The sequence below is a fragment of the Trichomycterus rosablanca genome, chromosome 3 (assembly GCF_030014385.1).
Source record: "Trichomycterus rosablanca isolate fTriRos1 chromosome 3, fTriRos1.hap1, whole genome shotgun sequence".
Classification (NCBI taxonomy): domain Eukaryota; kingdom Metazoa; phylum Chordata; class Actinopteri; order Siluriformes; family Trichomycteridae; genus Trichomycterus; species Trichomycterus rosablanca.
Genome location: NC_085990.1, coordinates 11,243,162 through 11,267,891, shown reverse-complemented (window position 1 = coordinate 11,267,891; position 24,730 = coordinate 11,243,162). Strand labels below are relative to the sequence as shown.

General features: G+C 39.0%; 2 protein-coding genes across 5 annotated transcripts; one reads left to right on the top strand and one right to left on the bottom strand.

Moving 5' to 3' along the window:
- Nucleotides 1–6,650: 6,650 nt before the first annotated feature.
- Nucleotides 6,651–12,498, bottom strand: zgc:112496 (uncharacterized protein LOC541336 homolog). 3 transcript variants are annotated; one of them, XM_062992673.1, is made up of 6 exons: nucleotides 12,329–12,498; nucleotides 8,690–8,830; nucleotides 8,131–8,224; nucleotides 7,883–8,042; nucleotides 7,656–7,808; nucleotides 6,651–7,046 (listed from the first exon to the last, which is right to left on the bottom strand). In XM_062992673.1, exons 2-6 carry the CDS (start codon nucleotides 8,827–8,829, stop codon nucleotides 6,847–6,849), a joined length of 747 nt encoding a protein of 248 aa, XP_062848743.1. In that variant the 5' UTR covers nucleotide 8,830; nucleotides 12,329–12,498; the 3' UTR covers nucleotides 6,651–6,846. The 3 variants fall into 3 exon arrangements, with proteins under 3 accessions (XP_062848743.1, XP_062848744.1, XP_062848745.1); XM_062992674.1 differs by having other exon boundaries at nucleotides 12,378–12,498; XM_062992675.1 differs by lacking the exon at nucleotides 12,329–12,498 and having other exon boundaries at nucleotides 8,690–8,874.
- Nucleotides 12,499–13,063: 565 nt separating this feature from the next.
- wdr24 (WD repeat domain 24) lies at nucleotides 13,064–24,529 on the top strand. 2 transcript variants are annotated; one of them, XM_062992668.1, is made up of 13 exons: nucleotides 13,064–13,080; nucleotides 13,457–13,538; nucleotides 13,833–13,930; nucleotides 15,013–15,120; nucleotides 15,421–15,781; nucleotides 16,011–16,188; nucleotides 16,758–17,433; nucleotides 18,231–18,340; nucleotides 18,483–18,577; nucleotides 18,963–19,067; nucleotides 19,439–19,776; nucleotides 20,668–20,852; nucleotides 21,907–24,529. In XM_062992668.1, exons 4-13 carry the CDS (start codon nucleotides 15,019–15,021, stop codon nucleotides 22,073–22,075), a joined length of 2,319 nt encoding a protein of 772 aa, XP_062848738.1. In that variant the 5' UTR covers nucleotides 13,064–13,080; nucleotides 13,457–13,538; nucleotides 13,833–13,930; nucleotides 15,013–15,018; the 3' UTR covers nucleotides 22,076–24,529. The 2 variants fall into 2 exon arrangements, with proteins under 2 accessions (XP_062848738.1, XP_062848739.1); XM_062992669.1 differs by having other exon boundaries at nucleotides 13,833–13,934.
- Nucleotides 24,530–24,730: the final 201 nt, after the last annotated feature.

Genomic DNA, 24,730 nt, shown 5'->3' with positions numbered 1-24,730 from the left:
TAAAAAGCTATATGAAGTTCATCTATTCAACAATTGTGACATTTTCTCATTAGAAGACTGAGATGATTAATTAGAACTGTTTCTAAATTCATGTATTTAATAACATTATATAGTAAAAATAGACGTTTTTACATCAGTATAAAGCAATTAGCTAGTTAATGCCTAGGTCACACTCCACAATTTTTGCCCTGATTTTCACTCGGCGATTTTTGCCCTGATTTGCCGGCTCGGGAGCAACTCTGCATTCGCTCAGCGATCGAAACTCAGTTCTTAATCGCTATGTGTGTACTACTCAACAACTCGACCGAATCGAGATTTTTAGCTCGTCAAATATCTGAATCTGAGTTGCCTGACTGGCAGTGAGTGCTATGTCAAACAGCCAATGTGAACGCAAGATACGGTGTGAGGGGAAACGCAGGGGAGGAGTTGTAAAAAGGCGGGACAGGGGCATAATATAGTTTATATCAAAATACATGGGTACACACAAGTTTTACAGTATTTCTGACCTTATCGTTCGCTACAAAACATAACACTAACATTGCATTGCAAAAAATAATAATAATTTTAACCTCCAACTCACTATGGAACAATCCATGCTGTTCATGTGGCCAAATCCACTCAGATTCTTTTTTTTTTTCTTATTTGATTTTACGCTGCACATCAGAGCACAAACTTTGATCACTCGCTACTTGTTGACGTGCATTTTTGGACGTGGACGTGGTATCATTAATTGGGAGACCAGAGAAGCTCGCCTGTGATTTCAGTTGGTGATAGATGGTGTAGTGTGAAACCCCCTATCGCTGATCAGTCATGTAGTGTGAAATACACACCGACTTGAAAGACTCCCGATTACAAGAGATCCAGTTGGGTAGTGTGAACTGTACAGCGACTTGACGACTTGGAAAGTCGTGTAGTGTGAACTTGGCATTAGCTAGCTAATCGTCTAGAAAGGATTAATGCGAGTAGTACAGGAAAATCAGTGTTGGAAAATGATTAAACCTCCCCCTATTGGCCAATATAGTAATAACATTTAGCATCAATAATGACATTTATCATTTACAAACGTTGGATTACATTGTAAGCTGTTTTAAATGCACAACAAAAATCAGAGACCTTTATGGGACAGCTCTAGCCAGAAACATGTTCCAAAAATCCACTCTATCTGCCCAGACCCATATTATGTTCACTTGGACACAAAGTTGCGCTAAATTTGACCCATATGCATCATTTAATATGCTATAATTAACTAAATGAGAAATCATATTGGATATGCAGCAATTTCTGATGGATGTGAAGTTCCTTGTACTCTGCCTAAAAGTTCATGTTGCAAAGAATTTTGTTCTAGCTCTTAATAATTTAGCTGATGTTGTAGTAAGAACACTAATTCCAATTCTAGCATTTGGGACATATTCTACATACATTTCTTATTGTAAGCTTACCACATATCAGAAAACCTTACCTATAAAGATGTAAAGGACATTTTTTTCTACGTCACCGTAATGAACAAGTCTTAATTTCTGCAGTGCCGAGTTACCATTCGCTAAGCTGCTATAAAATAACATAAATGTATTTATTTTTGTTTAGGTTTCTAACTTCATTTTTTGGAGTATTATTATATATGAGGGGATGGGGTCGGGTGGGGATGGGGTTTAACACGACTATGCGGATGTGTGTTGTGAATTTCTGTGCCATTCTTGTATATTTATATTTGTACTCCTATTTATTCCGATCATTGTTCTGTGCTTGCGGCTACTGTACATCAAGCTGCTAGATGACAAAATGAGATGCTTTACAACAACAACATAGCACCTCACCATCTCAATATGGTTTAGAACTACAAAAAGAATCAGTTGCAATGAACATTGATACATATGAGGCGTTTAAATCAAAAGCAATGATTTTTGATATTACACTGTACATTTTTCTGTCAAATTGGGTTATACAGTTGTTATGGCATTCATAATTTCAATTTTTACCATTTGAATGTTAATGGTAAGCAGGATTAGCATTTAGCTGCCATGTTGTCCTAGCCAATTTCCTTCATGTTGGTTAGCCAAGCATGATTGCAGAATGATCTAGAGATGATGGGTACAATATTCGTTGCAATTGATCTTCAGTATCTGCTGATCTACTTAATGCCTGAACTGGAGCGTGGATTTGAAATTGGGTGTGATATTAAATTATGGAGGGTCTTTGTGCGAACCGTTGGAGGTAAAAGGATCATGAATCTTTATCTCAAAGCGATAGGCGCAGAAAATAGATAAAAGATTGACAATGAGGAATGAGGTAGAGGAGTAAAGCAGCAATGAAGATAAAGTATGGAGTGAAAATGAGGTACAGTGGGGCCAAAAAGTATTTAGTCAGCCACTGATTGTGCAAGTTCTCCTACTTAGAAAGATGAGAGAGGTCTGTAATTTTCATCATAGGTACACTTCAACTATGAGAGACAAAATGAGAAAAAAAAATCCAGGAAATCACATTGTAGGATTTTTAAAGAATTTATTTGTAAATTATGGTGGAAAATAAGTATTTGGTCACCCACAAACAAGCAAGATTTCTGGCTCTCACAGACCTGTAACTTCTTCTTTAAGAAGCTCTTCTGTCCTCCACTCGTTACCTGTATTAATGGCACCTGTTTGACCTCGTTATCTGTATAAAAGACACCTGTCCACAGCCTCAAACAGTCAGACTCCAAACTCAACCATGGCCAAGACCAAAGAGCTGTCGAAGGACACCAGGAAGAAAATTGTAGACCTGCACCAGGCTGGGAAGAGTGAATCTACAATAGGCAAGCAGGTTGGTGTGAATAAATCAACTGTGGGAGCAATTGTAAGAAAATGGAAGACATACAAGACCATTGATAATCTCCCTCGATCTGGTGCCCCACGCAAGATCTCATCCCATGGGGTCAAAATGATCATGAGAACGGTGAGCAAAAATCCCAGAACTACACGGAGGGACCTGATGAATGACCTGCAGAGAGCTGGGACCAAAGTAACAAAGGCTACCATCAGTAACACACTATGCCGAGAGGGACTCAAATCCTGTGCCAGGCGTGTCCCCCTGCTTAAGCCAGTACATGTCCAGGCCCGTCTGAAGTTTGCCAGAGAGCATATGGATGATCCAGAAGAGGATTGGGAGAATATCATGTGGTCAGATGAAACCAAAATGGAACTTTTTGGTAAAAACTCAACTCGTTGTGTTTGGAGGAAGAAGAATGATGAGTTGCATCCCAAGAACACCATACCTACTGTGAAGCATGGGGGTGGAAACATCATGCTTTGGGGCCATGTATCGTGAGATTTTAAGCCAAAACCTCCTTCCATCAGCGAGAGCATTGAAGATGGAACGTGGCTGGGTCTTCCAGCATGACAATGATCTCAAACACACCGCTCGGGCAACGAAGGAGTGGCTCCGTAAAAAGCATTTCAAGGTCCTGGAGTGGCCTAGCCAGTCTCCAGACCTCAACCCCATAGAAAATTTGTGGAGGGAGTTGAAAGTCCGTGTTGCCCAGCGACAGCCCCAAAACATCACTGCTCTAGAGGAGATCTGCATGGAGGAATGGGCCAAAATACAAGCTACAGTGTATCTCATTTTGTCTCTCATAGTTGGTGTACCTATGATGAAAATTACAGACCTCTCTCATCTTTCTAAGTAGGAGAACTTGCACAATCAGTGGCTGACTAAAAACTTTTTGGCCCCACTGTATACAAAAGGCAGAACAGATGCTTTTTGTATGTAAAGGGTTAATAAAAGTATTTTTAAATGTGTTAATTGGACTTGAGAGAAACAGTGTAGCACATCTAATGATTCTTTCAGACTTCCGTATTTCTTAAAAAAATGTGTTAGAGGTTCTATATGGCCTGAAGTATTTAAACATCCTTCCTAATTATTGACTTTCCGTGTTCCATCTACACTCATCGCTAACAGAGTTATAAAATAAGTAATCTAAAATAAGTTATGTGGAAACAGTTTCCAGCATAAGTGTGTCTGTCTACACAAGGTCCAAAAAAGCAATGTTCTACAAGCATATGGAAACCTGCACAGAACCCTGACCTCAAGCCCATTAAACACCTTTCAAATTAATTGAAACATCTACTGCAAGCCAGGCTTTCTCATCCAATATCGGTGCTTGACCTCACAAATGGTTTCTTTTAATTAAATGGCACCAATTTTCACACTCGCTTTAAAATCTTGTGGAAAGCCTTCACAAAAAAGTGGAGGATGGTTAAAGTTGCAAGGAGAGCAAAATATGATATTAATGCCCACGGTTTAGGAACAGGATGTCAAACAGTCTCATGGAAAGGTGTCCACATGCTTTTGGCCATATATTATGTGTTTGTGTATCCATAACCTGTATTCCAATGCTGTTTTTAACACACCGCCATCAACTTCTTATACTTCTGTTGTTGGGTATCCACATGAGGAGTTACAAAGCTATTTTATTGTTGAATTTCCCTGACTATTTCTTTAGAGAGTCTGTTGCCATCTAGATACATCAGCTAAAGGAAAGATAATTAAAACAATTTGACCAAGAACCAATTTACAGAAACATGAATCCCAGGTTCAAGGAAACAGCCATAGTCTGGTATTAGCATAGCAGAAATGACTGTAATATTTTAAAGCATTGACTTAAAATCATTTAATAAAAACAATGGTGTCACTGTGTCTGTATCAAGCAAAGGAATTACTCAGTTATATTTTACTGAATGCCTTTTTAATGATGCATCTTGTTCCTCGTAGTTTTATGGTGCCATAAAGATTCTTGGAAGTCAAGTTCTCTCTATTCACAAATAAAAGAGATTTTTCATGGATTTCTAAGATAGAAGTACACATAATAACATAATTACCTGATAGAGTTGAAGTCAGGCATTTCATACAAGTTCTTTCCCAAGTTTACTCTGGGTTTTTTAAACTGTATGTGGCAAAACATGCTGGATCAAAAATATTCCCATAGCAACTTAAATTATGGTTGATGGTGTAGAAAGTGTAGAATGTTATTTAACTTTGTGCTCAAAAATTGGGCATCACGTTGCACCAATCAGACAAGCCTTACAGCCAATCTGGAACACTGTACAGTTTGCAAAAAGTGGATCATAGATTTTCAGAAAATCAGGAACGTCTGAACAGAGTGAATGGCCTTTTTGTCAACGTCAGAATAAACCCAGACTATTACCGTGATGAGAGACAATGTACCTAAATGGTGAGCTGTATTCCAAGAACCACCAACATTTTCTGTTTAGAAAACCCACAATAAACTTATAAAAGTGTCACAGAAAAAGAAAAGTCACAATAATCATCAAAACCACTGGACTGTCTTGACATAGTGTACATGTTCCTTATAAGTGTATGTAACTTTTGACCTTAACTGTATGCACCATTGAATAGTACAAAGAAATCAAAAAGTGTTAAAAACAGTAATGGAATATACAGGCTTTGGCTCCTTCAGTACAGTATGTCTCAGTTTATCTGAAAGCTCCAGTCCACGTCACAGCAAAGAACTGCCTTTCTTTCTCAAAATCATTAGGACCCGTTGGTGCCGTAGTTGGTCTGAAGGATGCATGTTGCTATGAGCTCATCACTGTGCTCCCTCATCCTCTGTGCTGCCATTGTAGTCCATACACTAATTTGTAGTCCAAACACGAACTTTTAAATGGTGCCAAGAATCAAGACGTAATGTCTTGTTTCAGTAAAAAAAAAAAAAGCAGTTTACAGTTTTTCTGAGGTTTGGAACATAATGAAAATGTATAGCTACACATTTATTTTACTCCGGTTGGATTAAAAATTAAAAAGATGTAAATATATATAAATGTAGTTTATATGAAATTCATCATCAGTTTCATGATGTGATTTTTAAATGTCAAAGCTGAGACATTTTCTATCGTTATGCTATGGATTTTTTGTTCTTTTTCTTTTACTTTGTACTGTTTTTTCATTGTATCTGCTTTCATTTCCCAACTGTGAGGAATAAAGAACCAAGCTGTGACTTAGAATGTGTGTTGTGGAAGAATAATATATATATATTGGCAGATTCATCATCTTACAGTTTAAGAATAATGTCTTCTCCCATTCTAGTCACTTTCAATTTCCTATTACATTTCCTCCGCTGTTTGCACCACCTCTTAATTGGTCGAGAGTCTGCCGACTAGCACATGTTCCTGCTTCTTTATACCAGTCAGCAGTGGATTCTCACAGTCACGCTACACCCTGTGTGTTCCTCCATTACTTGTGCCATGCAGAGATTGCTATAAACATAATATACATTTTCTGGCCAATCAGAATCCACAATAACATTTAATAACTGATTTATAGTTGGAACGGCGTTGATATCTCAAAATTTAAAAAAAATGAATGGAAGTGAAAACGGGTGTGGCAGGTGGGCGGGGGTGCGTATCCAAATGCTGTATCCAGGTTGGGGTGTCATCAAGGGGCCGGACAATTTAGAGTTGGAACGGTGTTGGTATCTCAGATTTTTAAAAAATGAATGGAAGTAAATGGGACAAAAAACGGCGAACGGCGGGCAGATCCAAAAGCTGTATACAAGAAGTGGTGTCATTAATGGGCCAGACGATTTGGAGTTGGAACGGCGTTGATATCTTGAAAATTGTGGACGGAAAAAGCCGGACAATAACACAAATTAAATTTCTGAATCAATTAGAACATTTATTTTAAAAAATCTAAATGAAACATAATGCATAATAAGAAAGCAATATTAACCAATATTAACTGTGGAACCAATACAGATATGTTAAAACAAACTCAAAGCAACCACATAAAGCTCCTGTGCTGAGCTGGATCATGCAGACCAAACACAAGGAGTTTTTTCCCCTCAGTGTCCTTCTTACACTAGTCCAGCTTTCGTCTCTTAGATTGCGGCTCACTGGTCTCTTTGCTTTTCTCCGTCTTCTGGCTGGTCTCCCTGTTTGGTTGGACAGTATCATTCAATGGAAGCTCCTCCAGCAGTGATGGTTTAATCTGATTGGCCACAGTATATGCCCATAAGCACATCTCCACCTTGTGAGCTGTCCAATCTTGTTGAGTGTCCACTAAAGGCGGCAAGAAATAATTTTCAACCTGCCCTGCTTTCCAATATTGCTTTCAAAATGTGCTTCTGTAATCACTCTCATCACTCAGATAAAACACTGATGAGCTACAAAATTAGGACCAGCACCCAAAAGCAACAACTATGCATGTGAGGGCCAGTAATGTATTAAGCATAAGGCACATAACCATAAGGCACATAATGCATGCAGCAAACCAGTGGCTTTTTATAGAAGCATAACAACAGTTGTGCAGAATTTGGCATAGTGTTGTAGTAAACATGCTGTGCATGTACAATAAGGGAGTCTGAAATTGGGCAGAAGAACTTTCTTTACATGGCACTGATGTGCAATATGTGAGCTCTCAGCCCCACTATCACTTAATTAATATAAAGCTATTTTTAATCAAGAGTATAGATTGAACAGTAATTGCCAGATATTAGTTAATAATGAACATCTGAATAACAATGAATATGTAAGGCTTTCCAGATTGACAACAAATCTGTAATATTTTGGAGAATTAACAATGCTACCTCTTGATGTTTTAAAATTACAAAACATTTTTGCATGTTTCATTTGTGTTCATTCTAATCAAATTACAATGTGAATGGTTACCTTTGTTGAGCTGTTGTGTTTTGTGTAGTATTTTTTCTAAAAAGAGAGAGTAGTGCTTGGCTGTGTACTGAATCGGCTTCAGATCAGCAATGCTCTCCACAGCCTCATCAGCCATGAAGGGCACTTCATCAGGAGCCCCTGCTGCTAATACAGCTACAGAAAAGAAACAAGAAAAAATCATAATTTCTGCTTCCTATTAAAGAGTGTGCTATCAGGCTTACAGCTACCTGATGCCGTAGCGGGTCCGAGCCCTTTGAGAGTGCTCAGTTCTGTGATTGCTGATTGGACTTCTGGAAGAAGAGAGAATGCTTTCTTTGTACAGCGATGCACCTCATCCTTACTGTTTGAGCTCACCAGCTGTTTTAGCCGAGGCCTAAACTTCCCCCTCTAGAAGAGATTGATCAGTCAGGTGAAACCACAATATCATTATAATTATTCTTTGTTTGTATTAGTGTAAGTTTATGCACATATTTACAGTCAGTTTCCACTCCATGAGTTTCACTAGTTCTGGGTGTGTTAGAAAACGCTCAGTCCGAGCCACAATGTTCGCTGGAAGCTCCTCATGATACCTGTAAAGTAAAAATAAAAAGTATTTTAAGATTCTGTACTGCACACACCAGCTTTAATTATCCCACTTTCTGCCTGCACTATCAAACACATACTATACATTTAGAAATGTCCAGTCTAGACCATCCAGTAATGGCAGTAGGATGGTGGAGCAGTCAGTGAGAACTAGCACAAAAAATAAAGAATATCAAAGCTCTGCATTCATCCCACCAACCCCTGTCCTTTCCTAGCTAAACTAGAGAGTATGAATGTGGTCAAGCCCAGAAAAATTTCTTCCCTTACAGTAATACAAATACAGTATTGGACTGCACTGAACACTGGACGACTGAGCATTTCTGAACTGATCCACTTAATCAAGGGTATAAACATCCTCATTTAAAAGTTTAGGGTCCCATCATCTACCAAAGTTAAAGCCAACAAAACATATATTTACTAAACAGTGTAAATGTTGTGCAGGTAGGATGTACCATTTCTCTAGTTCCAACAGCTTTCCTAAATTCTTTCCCTTTCTAGCATCCTTTGCTTCCACCACTGCCCAGTATTTCTCATAAACACCTCTCCAGATAGCTGGGTCCTCACACTGGAACAGGCGCTCGCCTGCAGACATCCTACCAGAAGAAATGAATATTTTTCACAGCCGGTAGAAAATAAATCAAAATTTTGAATAAAAGTCGTAGAATTGCAAATTAGCTCAAGTTGCTTTGCTTGCAGCTACAACTGTAATTAATTTCAAGTTATTATGCCTCCGAGAAGCGTTGAATGCTTATAGTCTTTATATAACTAATAACAGATTTGGTTAATATTGTACTGGTAATTATAAAGCCATTGACCTTGAGATTAATGTTGTATGAGGAAAGTAAATGAAGTTTAGAATTTAAATTAGCCATTTACACACACACACAGGGAAAATTGTGTCTTAGTCCTGGGATTTTAATGATGTTTGTGACTGAATAATTGTTCATGAATGTTAGTGTGAAGTTTCCTGGAGATTTTCAGAAAATATACTGGGGTCAAAAACAAACCCACCTTAGCTTAAATTATTACATTTGTAGTGTATAAAATCCCATCATTAACATCATTAAACTTTGTCTGACCCACCTAATGGCATCTTTAGTAACGCTCTCATCTAGTACTGACTACATCTGGTGACTTCTCTGAGCCCATATACATAGTGCTAATTCAGCTGGACCCATTTACAGAACAGCTTTTTAATTTAAGGAATAGTGGGGTCTTATATGTGACAAGGTCAGAAGAAAAACTGCAAAACCAAAAACCCAAACTTACGCAAAAAGTACATTTATAATTTATGGCAGGACATACAGTGTATCACAAAAGTGAGTACACCCCTCACATTTCTGCAGATATTTAAGTATATCTTTTCATGGGACAACACTGACAAAATGACACTTTGACACAATGAAAAGTAGTCTGTGTGCAGCTTATATAACAGTGTAAATTTATTCTTCCCTCAAAATAACTCAATATACAGCCATTAATGTCTAAACCACCGGCAACAAAAGTGAGTACACCCCTAAGAGACTACACCCCTAAATGTCCAAATTGAGCACTGCTTGTCATTTTCCCTCCAAAATGTCATGTGATTTGTTAGTGTTACTAGGTCTCAGGTGTGCATAGGGAGCAGGTGTGTTCAATTTAGTAGTACAGCTCTCACACTTTCTCATACTGGTCACTGAAAGTTCCAACATGGCACCTCATGGCAAAGAACTCTCTGATGATCTTAAAAGACGAATTGTTGCGCTACATGAAGATGGCCAAGGCTACAAGAAGATTGCCAACACCCTGAAACTGAGCTGCAGCACAGTGGCCAAGATCATCCAGCGTTTTAAAAGAGCAGGGTCCACTCAGAACAGACCTCGCGTTGGTCGTCTAAAGAAGCCGAGTGCACGTGCTCAGCGTCACATCCAACTGCTGTCTTTGAAAGATAGACGCAGGAGTGCTGTCAGCATTGCTGCAGAGATTGAAAAGGTGGGGGGTCAGCCTGTCAGTGCTCAGACCATACGCCGCACACTACATCAAATTGGTCTGCATGGCTGTCACCCCAGAAGGAAGCCTCTTCTGAAGTCTCTACACAAGAAAGCCTGCAAACAGTTTGCTGAACACATGTCAACAAAGGACATGGATTACTGGAACCATGTCCTATGGTCTGATGAGACCAAGATTAATTTGTTTGGTTCAGATGGTCTCAAGCATGTGTGGCGGCAATCAGGTGAGGAGTACAAAGATAAGTGTGTCATGCCTACAGTCAAGCATGGTGGTGGGAATGCCATGGTCTGGGGCTGCATGAGTGCAGCAGGTGTTGGGGAGTTACATTTCATTGAGGGACACATGAACTCCAATATGTACTGTGAAATACTGAAGCAGAGCATGATCCCCTCCCTCCGGAAACTGGGTCGCAGGGCAGTGTTCCAGCATGATAATGACCCCAAACACACCTCTAAGATGACCACTGCTTTATTGAAGAGGCTGAGGGTAAAGGTGATGGACTGGCCAAGCATGTCTCCAGACCTAAACCCAATAGAACATCTTTGGGGCATCCTCAAGCGGAAGGTGGAGGAGCTCAAAGTCTCGAATATCCGCCAGCTCCGTGATGTCGTCATGGAGGAGTGGAAAAGCATTCCAGTGGCAACCTGTGAAGCTCTGGTAAACTCCATGCCCAGGAGAGTTAAGGCAGTTCTGGGAAATAATGGTGGCCACACAAAATATTGACACTTCAGGAACTTTCACTAAGGGGTGTACTCACTTTTGTTGCCGGTGGTTTAGACATTAATGGCTGTATATTGAGTTATTTTGAGGGAAGAATAAATTTACACTGTTATATAAGCTGCACACAGACTACTTTTCATTGTGTCAAAGTGTCATTTTGTCAGTGTTGTCCCATGAAAAGATATACTTAAATATCTGCAGAAATGTGAGGGGTGTACTCACTTTTGTGATACACTGTACATGTTGCTTCAACTTATGAACTCAGTTGTAGAAATTCTGTGAGTGTATATATGGGTCATTCTATAATTTGGGGTACATTTCACATCACCAAAAAAGTACAAAAACAATGTTCTCTCTCAATAAAACAATCAGTGGTTCAAGTTAATATATTCTTTAGTGTAACATATCCACTATTTGCAAAGCTTAAACATTATTTTTTTTTATTTTAATTTTAAAGGGACAGTAGATGTAGACTACTAGGTAACTTAGTTGACAGGTAACGTAGTTGACAATTTCCCTATTTTGACCCATAACTTCAGTGGTAGACCTTGCCTGGCTGACCACATGTCATTTCTTGAACAGAATAATGTCTAATTTGAACATACGTTTGAATAAAAATTATTTAAAAAAAAATAACCATAACAATGTATGTAACATAGTTGACGGTCAATTAATATACTCATTGACAATGTTCTATTATAGATAAAATATTTTAAAAAATAAGAGGACATTCACCACAGTTTGTTCAATATGCCCTCCACAGAGAAAAATGATATCATGTAATGCTGGTCACATAGTTTTAGAACAAACAATTTTTGAGTTGCTGAGTGGAGTTCTGTTAGTAACATAGTTGACAGAACTTTTGCGGACATTAATAAATAAAGATATTTAAATTATTTAAAAGAGAAACTCAATTTAAAAAATATGATTTTTCTTTGGTATTTAAACTTTTAAAATAAATAAAAAAAATAGATGTTGTTGCCCTTAATGATTTTATTCATTATTTTAAAACCAAGGCACCCTCAACTTAAAAAACAGACACAGCAAAAACTGTTCATTTAGGAACATCATGACAAATTTCAAGCTAAATGAAGCATAGGATGCACATAATGTTTTTGTGATATTACAACATGTTTTCCATTAATAGGTAAAATATGACATTTTTAAAGAAAATAGTTAGAATAAATATAATTATTATCATTGGACATGGAATGTACCCCAAATTATAGAATGACTCATATACATACAGGAATGAAACAATAACTCTATACTAGTACTATAAAGGTTAATAAAAAAGGCCTTTTTAAAATCTAGAACAACTTTAAATGTTAAAGCTCTACTTCAAATGCCTCTATACAAGTGATTAACAGAACGTGACTAACCTTTGTAGCTGTGTTTGGAGTTGTGATTAAGAAACCTCAGACTACAAACCTTTTGTATGTGCAGTTTCTGTTATTTTGACCACTGTCTATACTTGGTCTTAAGCTACCTCTGATTCTGAGATTACAGTTCTAGGTTAATGCTGGAGGTTCAGGACTGAAGGTGTAAACATGTCTCAGATCCAGCAGCATGGAGGTACGTTAAACGCTGAGCGTAAAGTGTAGCTTGTCCCAATTCACAACCTATCCACTGGGTAGTGCACTAATTAGAAAGCTTTGAAAGAAAGATCCAGAAAAATCTTCATGCATTTTCGGCAAAAAGCTCTAGAATTTATCTACCCAACAATACGGATAATTCATTGTGCATTGTGTAATTACTTAAATTTATTTTTGTTGTTTTAATTTTTAGAGTCTCAACTTGAATTGAGTTTTAAGCGCCACAACACGAATTACGGCACTTTGTGTCCTAAACCACACCGTGTTCACTACACAAGTGCACTAGTTAGGATGCTTTATCATTTAAAAATCTTATTTGAAAGCTTAGGCTGAAAGAGCAAGTGCACTACCAGGGCTATGTGTATAAAGTGTGTATAATGTGTATATACTATAATAATAATAATAATAATTAATAATAATAATAATAATAATAATAATAATAATAATAATCAGCGCCTAAATCTCTTGTCTTTTATTTTGGATAATCGCTAATGCGCATGCGTGTTTCTCTTCTCACACGTCTCATTTGTTTTGGAAAGGTAAGTTACTGTAGGTTATGTGTAAACTATTTATTTTTCTGCTCGTCGTAAAAGTCGCCACCGAAACAGAAATATTAAGAAATATTTTATATACCAGCAGAAAACAAGTCAGTGTTGTGTTCTTACTGCTACAGTTAGTAACAGTTTTACAGTTCTGTTGTTAGCATACCTAAGCTAACTAGTTTTTCAAATTCTTCATACTAGTCTTAACTAGCGGCTGTCTCCTAGCCTTATTTTAAATACCTGAATTGCATAATTAAACATTCATTCGTATTCGCTAACCGCTCCATCCTGGTTAGGCTCATGGGTTATTTTACATACGTTACAAATATATGTTATTATTTCATTATATTCCTTCATGCTTGTCTCTTTTCAGCATGCTGGTGTGTCATTTTGACAGGATGTGAGAAAGACAGCAGTGGAAGTGTGTGCTGCATGCCCGATGCCAGGGTGTACTGGTAAATAAGAAACAACAAATCTGAACACTTAATTTACTTAATTTACATTACTTAATTTGATCACAGTTATTTTTTAGAATTGGACCAATGAACTGGTATAAATTAGGTTACTGTTAAACATTAGATTTAGGTAAGTAAACCAGCTGATTTTACCGAGTGTAATGTGCATTATCACTTATCAGCTGGTATGTTAGTGTTTTTGCTGCCTAGAAAGAACTTAGTTTGTTTATTTATAAAGTCATTTTATATACTTGGTTATTCCAACTAGAGTGAATCTATGTACTTGTTTTACAGGAAGGCCATATTTTCAGGTAAATGAAGAAGCCTGCCAGAAACATAAACCTGGGTTGTAGCTGAGCTGTTTCTCAGTGGAGTGACCACTGATCTGATACGTGAGTGAGTCTCTGATTTTCTCTCACAAGGCAAACACAACACACATTGACATGGTTAAAAGATGTGAATATGTTGTCCTTGCTGCTTTGTGTTAGGTTGCAGAGTTATTTTTATGCATCAGAGGGAAGCAAACAATGCATGGTTTTGTTAGCAATTATATTTCCACTATGCTTCTTTATTAGCTGACACATTGTTAAGTGTTGTCTATAGCCCTGTTCTGGACCATAGTCTGTACTATGAGTTCAGTTTGTCTAAATGTGTGTGTAAAAGCAGTTTCTGAGATTAAGTGCAGTCCAGAAGTAGAGCTCTCTTGTCTGCCTCAAAACATGGGTTTGGGATTTGTTTTACATATACTCCGGTGCAAACCCTGCTGCGCCTTAATGTGTTCTGCTCCTGAAGCTGGGTAGCTGGGAGAGTTATTCGTTGTTTGTGTCACATTACTTTTAGTTATAGATTTTACACGATGTGCTGAGACTGGAAAAATGATATTTTTCCCTAATGCATATATTGTGAATAGAACATTAGACAAAGACAAAACACACTACAGCTTAAAACAGTAAATATTTAGGAAAAGCATTCACTTTAGTACTTTATTATTGTGTAATCAAACCAGTAGTCCAGAAGATAATTATTTGTGTAAAACAACCTGTTTTGATGACATCCCTGGAACACATCGATAATCTGTTTAAATTCTTAAAACATGCACACACACACACACCTACCTCAAATACCAATTTAATACCAATGTTCAACACCTAATGTATTAATTGCCAGAAATCCTGCAATAGTAGGTACAACATTACTGATGTTTCACATTACCAGTGTAGATTATGCAACCCTGTACTTTGTATTCTTCAAAGCCTTGTCAAACTTAAGCCAAGATAAAACTATTGCCTTTACCATCTCATCTAAAAATGTCACTAAAATGTCAGAATTAAAGTGTTAGTAATAATGTTGTATTGTGAGTTCTGTTGGGCAGAAGATGCATTTAAACACTGTATCAGAGTAATTCCTTGAAATCTCACAAAAGTTCACAAACATTTACTGTCTCTATCCTTTTTTTTATCTCTTTCATACTCAGGCAGAGATGGAAAAGATGGCAGGTGTCAACACCATCAGTGGTCGAACTATGTTTTGCCACCTGGATGCTCCAGCAAATGCCATCAGTGTGTGTCGAGATGCCACACAGGTTTCTACATCTCTTTCTTTTCCTGTCCTCATATTTACAGCCATTTTTCTGATTTGTGTAGATGCTCAGCCAGCCGATAGCACAGCTGAGATAATAACCCGGATCTCAGTGGTGGTGGGCTGGCATAATAGCCACTTCAGCTTGGTTTCAATACTGAGCAAAAAATATTGTAATATTAATTTTAGCCCTTATTGTGCAGTTCTATAACATTACATTAATCTACCAGGCATTTTTATTTTGCGTTGTTTCTAACCTAATTAATCCTTAGGTCGTTCACTTTTCTCCCTCTCTCTCTTGCAGGTGGTGGTGGCCGGGCGCAACATCTTCAAGATCTTCGCCTTGGAGGAGGATGGTTTTGTGGAGCGTCTCAACCTGCGCGTGGGCCGCAAACCATCTCTGAACTTCAGCTGCGCTGACGTCATGTGGCATCAGGCAGATGACAGTCTGTTGGCTACAGCGGCCACCAACGGCGCCGTGGTAACATGGAACCTGGCTCGGCCGTGTCGCAATAAGCAGGAGCACCTATTTGCTGAGCACAAGCGCACTGTTAATAAGGTGTGCTTCCACCCCAGCGAGGCACACATGCTTCTCTCTGGCTCTCAGGATGGCTTCATGAAGTACTTCGACCTGCGCAAGAAGGAGAGTGTCAGCACCTTCTCTGGTATGCAAGCATTTTGCTGATGTTGGTCAGAACAGCCAATTTTGAATCCCTATAAGCAAGATATTGTAAGAGCTGTGGGTTACTTTGGTAATGTTTTATTAAACAATTCAGGTTTCCCATAGTGTCTATAGAGAAGAGTTTTTTTCAAGAACCTATTTGTTTTCAACCTATTCACTTTCCAAAGTGACGTATGTGATGTTCATGTATGTATTTTTTTGCGTGTCTGTAGGTCAGTCTGAGAGCGTTCGAGATGTGCAATTCAGCATGAAGGACTATTACACGTTTGCAGCATCATTTGAGAATGGTAATGTGCAGCTTTGGGATATTCGCAAGCCTGACCGCTATGAGAGGATGTTCACTGCACACACTGGCCCTGTTTTTTGCTGTGACTGGCACCCTGAGGACAGGTGTGTTTGTTTTTATCATTTTATGTTTTTGAATACTGTGCAAATGTGAACTGTTACCTTGGTTCTAACATTAAAGAAGTAATAGTAGGGTTAACAGATCAGCATGATTGTGGCATTAGTTATTGGACACTTGGACACTGGACTGGTGTAAAGAGATTTGCAGTATTGTAAGTGTACAACCAGAACAGTGCTTTCATCTGGCTACATGCTCCATGATGGTGGACCACAACATTTATGTCTACATTTCATTTGCCATTTTTCAGGAGCACAAGGACACTTGACATTGTGCTTCTGGGCATCGTGTGGCAGAATCAGCATGAAGTCCATGTCTTGCTCTCAGTACCCAAAGATAGCACTATTAGTATGTGTGTTAGGATGACAGCCTCCCAGTGGTGACTAGATTGCACAAAGCTTTGCAGTCTTATCTAACACAAAACTAACCAGCGCCTACAGTGTAACAGTGTAATCAGCATGATTCTAACAAGCCCATGTCATAATTTCTAGTGATGGTGAAGTATTCATTCAGTCTTGATTTATGTTTAATTTTGTATTCACCTCTGTTTTTTTAGAGGTTGGCTGGCAACAGGTGGGCGTGACAAGATGGTAAAAGTATGGGACATGACAACCAACCGTGCCAAAGAGATCTATTGCGTGCAGACCATCGCCTCGGTGGCCCGAGTCAAGTGGCGGCCAGAACGGCGCTTTCACTTGGCCACGTGCTCTATGATGGTGGACCACAATATCTACGTGTGGGACGTACGCCGCCCCTACATCCCATTTGCCACCTTCGAGGAGCACAAGGACGTGGCCACGGGCATTGTGTGGCGCAACCCACATGAACCACATGTCCTGCTCTCAGGATCTAAGGATAGCACCCTCTATCAGCACATGTTTAAGGATGCCAGTCGTCCAGTGGACGCGGCAAACCCTGAGGGTCTCAGCTTCGGCCTGTTCGGAGACCTGGCCTTTGCAGCCAAAGAGAGCCTGATGTCAGCTGAGGGTGGGCGGAAACCTTGCCCAGGTGGAGACCGGCGCTACCCCATTTTCTTTTTTAAGAAACCTGGTGTGAGAGAGCATTTTGACCAGGTGTCCAGTGTGCTGAGTGTGTTTGAATGCGAGTCGGATGGAGGCACCAGGATGGACTGGTTCATTGAGACAGCACGCAGGTACCAGCTGAGTGGCCGCCCTTTTGGAGAGCTCTGTGACCACAATGCCAAGGTCGCCAAAGAGCTCAACAGACCTCAGGTGTGTCAACTAGTGCGTATTAGGACCACTAAACCAATTTTACTTTTCAGTGTCGATCCAGTTTTTATTATAATTATATATTTAGAGGCAAAAGAAGACATAGCCAGTCATGTCTGTGTAGGCATCCGATCGGCCGATAGTGCAGTTGAGATTTGAACCCCGGGCGTCATTGATAGTGGGCTAGCTTATTTTACTGCTTCACTACCCGAGCATCTGTGAGCACCCACCTGAGAGGCTTAAAAAGTGGAAAACGTTTCAGCAACAAGAAAACACTGCAAACAAATGTAAACCATTAATGTTTATTAAAATAAAATATTTCCCTTGTGAAGATTACTTTTTGTGGTGCATAGTGTACCATAATTTAATAATAATTCTGTCCATAGTACTATAACAGTATTAATCCTGAGATTCTCTTTGATACCAAATGAAAATACTAGTTACACAAATGTAGGCACATAAAAACCCAACTTTTTGTCTTGCTTGTGGAGATCTGTGTTGAATAAAGCCATCCAAACACTGTGTAAAAGTTTAGAAGGGCTTAGAAATATGTTGCTTTGTAAAACTGGACCAAACTAGTAATTTCTACACCATCTGGTTAACTTTATATACTGGATAAATGTTGAAAAGATATATTTTAATGCATTAAATTGATGAATACGTTAAATAACTTATTACAATTTAAATGGAAAGTCAATTGATCTGACTGGCTTTAAACTGTTTATTTTTAAGCTTTTTATTATTTGTAATAGGAACTGCATGGACATTTCATGTATATTTGCAAAATTGTGTATAAATAGGTGTCAACCACCTGGACCATGCTAAGGATTATGTATTCTGATCCGGGTCACCCAGCTCCAGCTGCTAATCACAACATGAGTAAATTGGGTAACGTCCCTCTCATTAACAGGTATGGCTATTGTGGAAAAAGTATCGTCTGATCAGGCATTTATAGTGATATAACAGTTAAATACTAGCATGTGTCTAGCAGTCTGTGCACATCAGTAAAGTCTAAGTGAGGTAATGTCATGCTAACATGTCTTTTGTTGTAGTTTCAGTTTAAAGGAGATGAATGCTGCTTTGAATGAGAGAAACAAAGAAAATCGACAGGACAACTTGCACAACCTGGATTCTAACCATAACGATGGTAAGGCACGTACTTGTACGGTGTAGCAATAATAATAATAAAGTTGCTTTTGTAGGAGTTCAACAAATGATCTTTGGCCTAAATTTAGCCGAAAGACTTTTTAACCGGAAGAAAAAGTTCCTTAATGATGCTTATTACCAAAATGGTTTAATTGAAAAGAATGAATTTTCTTCTTTAATCCAACCTCTATGAAATCCAAATTGTGAAGAAAGCATTCCTGCTTTACCTCTTGTGATGTGGACCTCTGGGACCCCATGATGCTGCAGGTTTAGTTAATGCTGCAGTTGAGTGGTCCTGTAAATCAAGAAATACTATTTGTCGGACTAAAAAACAACAGCAGAGTAGAAGTGCTAAGTACTAAAGTGGCAACACACCTTTTTTTAAGAAAACGAAGAGACAGAGGGCAGTGATGGCCAGGCAGAGTATATGTTTGGAGATGCCGATCTGGATGACGATGACCTCTACAGCATGGAGCATGACAACCAGGCAGGTCAGACAAACACAACATATACACAAACTTTTCTGATGTTTAACCTTGATCTATACACAGGCAGTTCCACAGTAATTTTAGATGATCGGAATATTCATTCCATTTTCATTAACTGCTTTATCCTGGTCAAGGTTGCAGCAGGTCCAGATTCAAACCTGGATTTTGAGACCTGCAATGGATTGGTGCCCTGTCCAAGGTGATCCTGCCTTGCACTTTGTTCACAGTGTTCCAGGTAAAACTGGACCAACCACGACCCTGGACAGGATAAAGCAGTTGATGAAATAAATCAACTGTCAGATTTTTCATTTTCTGATTTCAAATCTTGGATTCACAATTTCCGCTCACAGCTGTCCTTATCTTTTTCTCAATAGCTGAGGAAGCTGAGTTTTCACTTCCCCAGGAGGCCTTCCCGCTGCGGCATGAGATTGTGGAGCATGCGACAGCACCTGAGCCACCAGCCGAGAAGGCCGAGTCCCCACAGGCGAGTGGGGGTGAGACTGAAACAGTGTGTTTGACGCCCATGGAGTCGTTCAGCCTGATCTCGGTCTCACAGCTGCTATTTCAGTCACGCCTGCCTCCTGGTTTCTTTAACGCCATTGTTAAAGACACGCTGGCGTACTACGCTGAGCAGGGTGACGTGCAGATGGCTGTCTCAGTGCTCGTTGTGCTTGGGGAACGAATCCGCAGGGAGATTGATGAACTTACACAGGTCAGAAAAATAAACAAAAAGTGAATCTGTCAGCATATGACATCAATCTCATGTTAGTCATGGCAGTCAACATCAAAAAACACTTAAAAAGACCTCAGAGAGACACTGATGAGACACTGATTTTTGACTGACTTAAATAAGACAATGTTTTGACAATACAGTTAAGGCCACAAATGAGTATAAAGCCATTTTCTCTCAATTTAGTCCTTTCCAGTTTCCTACTATGATCTCTCTGCTGCTTGCACCACCTCATACTGGCTGCACACTAGCACCCGCTCCCTCTGACGTGTACAGTTGTCGGCTGCTTCCTTATACCAAGCAGTGGTGGATTCTCACAGAGAGGTGTACCATGCACTGACAGACACATTTACATTTTCGGCATTTAGCAGACGCTTTTATCCAAAGCGACTTACAGTTGTGACAGTATACAGTCTAAGCAATTGAGGGTTAAGGGCCTTGCTCAAGGGCCCAACAGTGGCAACCTGGTAGTGGTGAGGCTTGAACCGGCAACCTTCTGAATACTGGACCAGTACCTTAACCACTAGACTACACTGCCGACACCCTGTACCCTATGTGTTTCCTTTGCTATCCATCCCAGCACCTCTTTCTGACAGTAATGAGGAAAAAACACAGACCTTTCCTCAGTCAGACACAGCCAATTATGTCTGTTCTAGCATTGCTGAGATTCAAACCTGGCAGTCTTTGATAAGCTGTGCTTCAGCTGTGCTTTTTTCTGTTTTGTGGATGTTCTTTTGGACAAATCAACATGTAAGCAGATCACTGAAACCCCATGACTGCCATGACTAACATGTGGTTACTGGACATGATGTGCATGTGATTTACTGGTAGTGCGGTGATGAGTTTGGCGATACAAACATCTGTGTTTTATAGGAACACTGGTACATGTCCTACATCGACCTGCTGCAGCGCTTTGAGCTGTGGAACGTCAGTAATGAGGTGATCAAACTGAGCACGTGCAGTGCCATCACCTGCCTAAACCAGACCTCCACCACGCTGCATATCAACTGCAGCAACTGCAAAAGACCTATGAGCAACAAAGGCTGGATCTGTGACAGGTACACCCGTAAAGACTTTCTTTTTATACGTTTTTGCACTTATGAAAGCTGGGCGGCACGGTGGCTAAGTGGGTAGCACTGTCGCCTCACAGCAAGAAGGTCCTGGGTTCGATCCTCAGGTGGGGCAGTCTGGGTCCTTTCTGTGAGGAGTTTGCATGTTCTCCCCGTGTCTGCGTGGGTTTACTCCGTGTGCTCCGGTTTCCTCCCACAGTCCAAAAACATCAAAGTGAGGTGAATTGGAGATACAAAATTGTCCAGGACTGTTCGATGTAACCTTGTGAACTGATGAACCTTGTGTAATGAGTAACTACCGTTCCTGTCATGAATGTAACTGAAAGTGTATAACATGACGTTAAAATTCTAATAAACAACAAAACAACAACACTTATGAAAGCTTAAAAATAAAGTCTCCAGTAGGTGTATGGCTTTTTCAATAGTCAGACTGTGATGGGCAAAAATATCTGGATACCCATTCTAATTATTCAATTCAAGAAAATTCTATGCTTCCAACTTTGCAGCAACCCCTTACTGTTCCAGCATGATTGTGCCCTCTTGCACAAAGCATGCTCTGTAAAGCCATAAAGAAAAGCTTGGTTGACCTCAGCCCCACTGAATAGCTTTGGAATGAATTGGAATATCAGTTAAAGCTTTCTTGACCAACACCAGTGCCCAGCCATACAAATGCTCTTTTGACTGAATAGGCACAAATTCCAAAAGACATACTTCAAAGTCTTGTGAGAAGCCTTCTCAGCGAAGTGGCTGTTGTTATAGCTGAAAGGATCACATAGAGATCACAACAAGCTCATGGTCAGGTGTCCAAATACTTTTGGCTTGATAGTGTATGTATAAGCATGACATGTTCTGTCAACAAACATCGTATAATAACCAACTTAGTTAGATTAACTTTATTACTAAGAATGTGTCCTTAAAACCATTGTGACCGGGCTGATAAAAAAAAGGTTGAGAATCTCAGCACTAAATCCTGCTTTTCAAGAAGTTCTTCTGCTCTTCGTTTTCTTCTATCTGCTTTTAAAGCTGTGTGTCTCTCCTGTAGGTGCCACCAGTGTGCGAGTGTGTGTGCGGTGTGTCATCACGTGGTGAGAGGGTTATTCGTGTGGTGTCAGGGCTGCAGCCATGGTGGCCACCTGGAGCACATGATGGAGTGGCTTAAGAACTCCAGCCACTGTCCTGCTGGATGTGGACATCTTTGTGAATATGCTTGACACACACAGTGGACGAGTGTATAAATGGCTATGTTTACGTGCAGCTAATAATTGGAATCATTTCATCTTTACAGCTCACTCAGAATAGACTGATCCAGTAGTGACCAATCTGAATGCATTTTCATCATCTGTTAAATGGAAGGTTAAACACTGTGCAAACTTCTGTCTCCGGGTTCTGGAGTTTCAGAACTTGTGAATATGTGCATGGATGTTTGTATTTTGGGAAAATAATACTGTGAGAAATCAATGTTCCTACTACACCCATCTAACCTACATTTCTAAGCAGATAAGAACATTGCATCTGACTTTTCACTGAATAAGGATTTTTGAAAGACGTTTGCTGCTTTGAACATAAAACAAGACTCATTTAAAATATAAAGTAGGTACTTAAAAACACTTGGGTAATTGTACTCGCATAAGCAGTTACTTTAGTGGTGTTTGGGTGGTGCAGCAGTAAAGCGTGCTAGCCCATCACTGCTGAGATCTGTGGTTCCAGAGACAGCAGGTCGTCTGCATAGACATAAGTGGCCGAGGGGGGTGGCCGAAACAGCCTAGCTACTGGGAGGCACACTTGCCAGTGCCGGTCCCAAGTCTGGATAGAAATAGGAGGCTTGTGTCAGGAAGCGTATCCGGCATAAAAACTGTGTATTTGGTCTGGTATGTGGACCAGATCCACTGAGGCATATAGATATGGGCGCAGCCAAAAGAAAGAAATGAGCGATTTCTTTAGATCATAAGAATTCCTTTGCACCTGACCTTTATCTACACATAGACTATGCCAAAAGTATTTATATGCCTGACCATGAGCTTGTTAGACATGCCATGGATTGGTGTCCTGTCCAGATTGTTTCTGCCCTGCGCTCAGTGTTTCACGACTGGTAAACGACACACAACTAAGATTGCTCACGTTAAAGCTGCATGAGTGCACACATTGTCACACAGCATGTACAAACATGACCAAAAAGCCACTCCATACGTTTACATAGGAGTGTACTGTGCTAGAGAAATGAACTCAGTTTAATCTGAACTTTTTGCATGTAAACATAGCCAGTAATGGAGAATGCATCATTCATCAAGCTAGTGCTGCTTCAGACAAATTGTATTCATTGAAATCTGTACAAACATACAATATCATCTTCAAAGTTAGACCTGTTGCAGTGTCTTACGCAGCTGTGAATCAGATTTATTTTTGTTGTCTGAATATTTTTACCTCAATGATTGGAAATGCAGCGTCCAAACAATGAAGCTGCTTCCTTTTGTCTATCTCTTTTTATTTCTGATTGTATTCTGTATGCAGGTTGGTTTGGTTGGTTAATGAGAAAAGCAAACACATGATACAGTTATTTTACAGTAACTGTAGGAATGTTGATTATTACAAGTATTTATTTGATTAATATCATGGATTTTTTACTGTTTGTACAATAAAGTACAGCAATATTGAGTTGGGCAGTACAGAATATGCTTTTGTTCTTAAAAAAATCTACTTACTCCATGACACGATTACCAGTAGGAAACCTTTTTTTCGAAGCATCATTTAAAAATGGTCTGTAATGTGGATGCTTTATTTACAGTATTTGGATATTTGAATATATCACAGATAAGAAGATTGGTAACTGGGTGTATTTCTGTTTTTTGGGAATGAAACAAACTAATTTGTTAACGCTTTATCCTCATTTGCTTATGTGCAAAAAGTAAGCCCATTTCTACATTAATGCTCATGCATATTTGTCATACTGAGTCATGTTTAGATCATTAAAGCACATTTTTATGCAATAAGAACTTCGTAAAAACACGTTTTGTAAAATTTTTTTTATTTATTTAAAGAACAATCAACAAGTGAGAATTGACTACAAATAAATTGGGAGATAATTGGGTAAACACCCAAAACAATTTAACATGATTTTAATAGAAATTAAGACTAATATACTTGATTGGAATTCAACTGGGGTTAAATTACAACAGTTGATTCTTTAAAAATACTAAACACATTTTAATCAGGATTTGGTGCCTTTGATGTTTTAGGACCATATTTGTAAATTTTAGTTAAAAGAAACAATAAATGCACAATAAAAGCAATAACAAGCAAAACTGTGATCCTGCAATGTTTACAAGACCTGCTGGGCATAAACAGCTGATACTTGCCACTTTTCCATCAGTGTAATCAGCACCAGCCTAATCTAGACTCATAATGCATTTTTTAAAATAGTACATTTTAATATTGATTTTCTTTTTAATTTCTCATTTTATCTCATGTACTGATTTATTATCTGGAAAATATAACAATATTTAAAAATCTGTTAAAATCAGTGCTGACCCATGTGCATGGTGAAACAGTAAAATGGGAGCCGAGTCTGTGCATTAAAATTTATTTTACTTAAGCTCAGCTGAGGTTCTAATTCTATAAAAAATTATTTAAAACAATAAAAAAAAAATTTTATATTTAAGAAAGACTGACCTGATTGGTGTGAGGTTTTATTTTTTTTATACAGCATTGCATAGTATGTACAGTTTGGCTTCTGTCTTCTGAGAAATCTTTTATACTCTTCGACTCCCTACATTTTATGACTGATTGTCTTGATTTGATTAGGTCTGCACTCCCATAATGCACTGGGGTCAGTCAGGTCTGACTAGAGCACAGGTTTGTGAGGCTTCAGC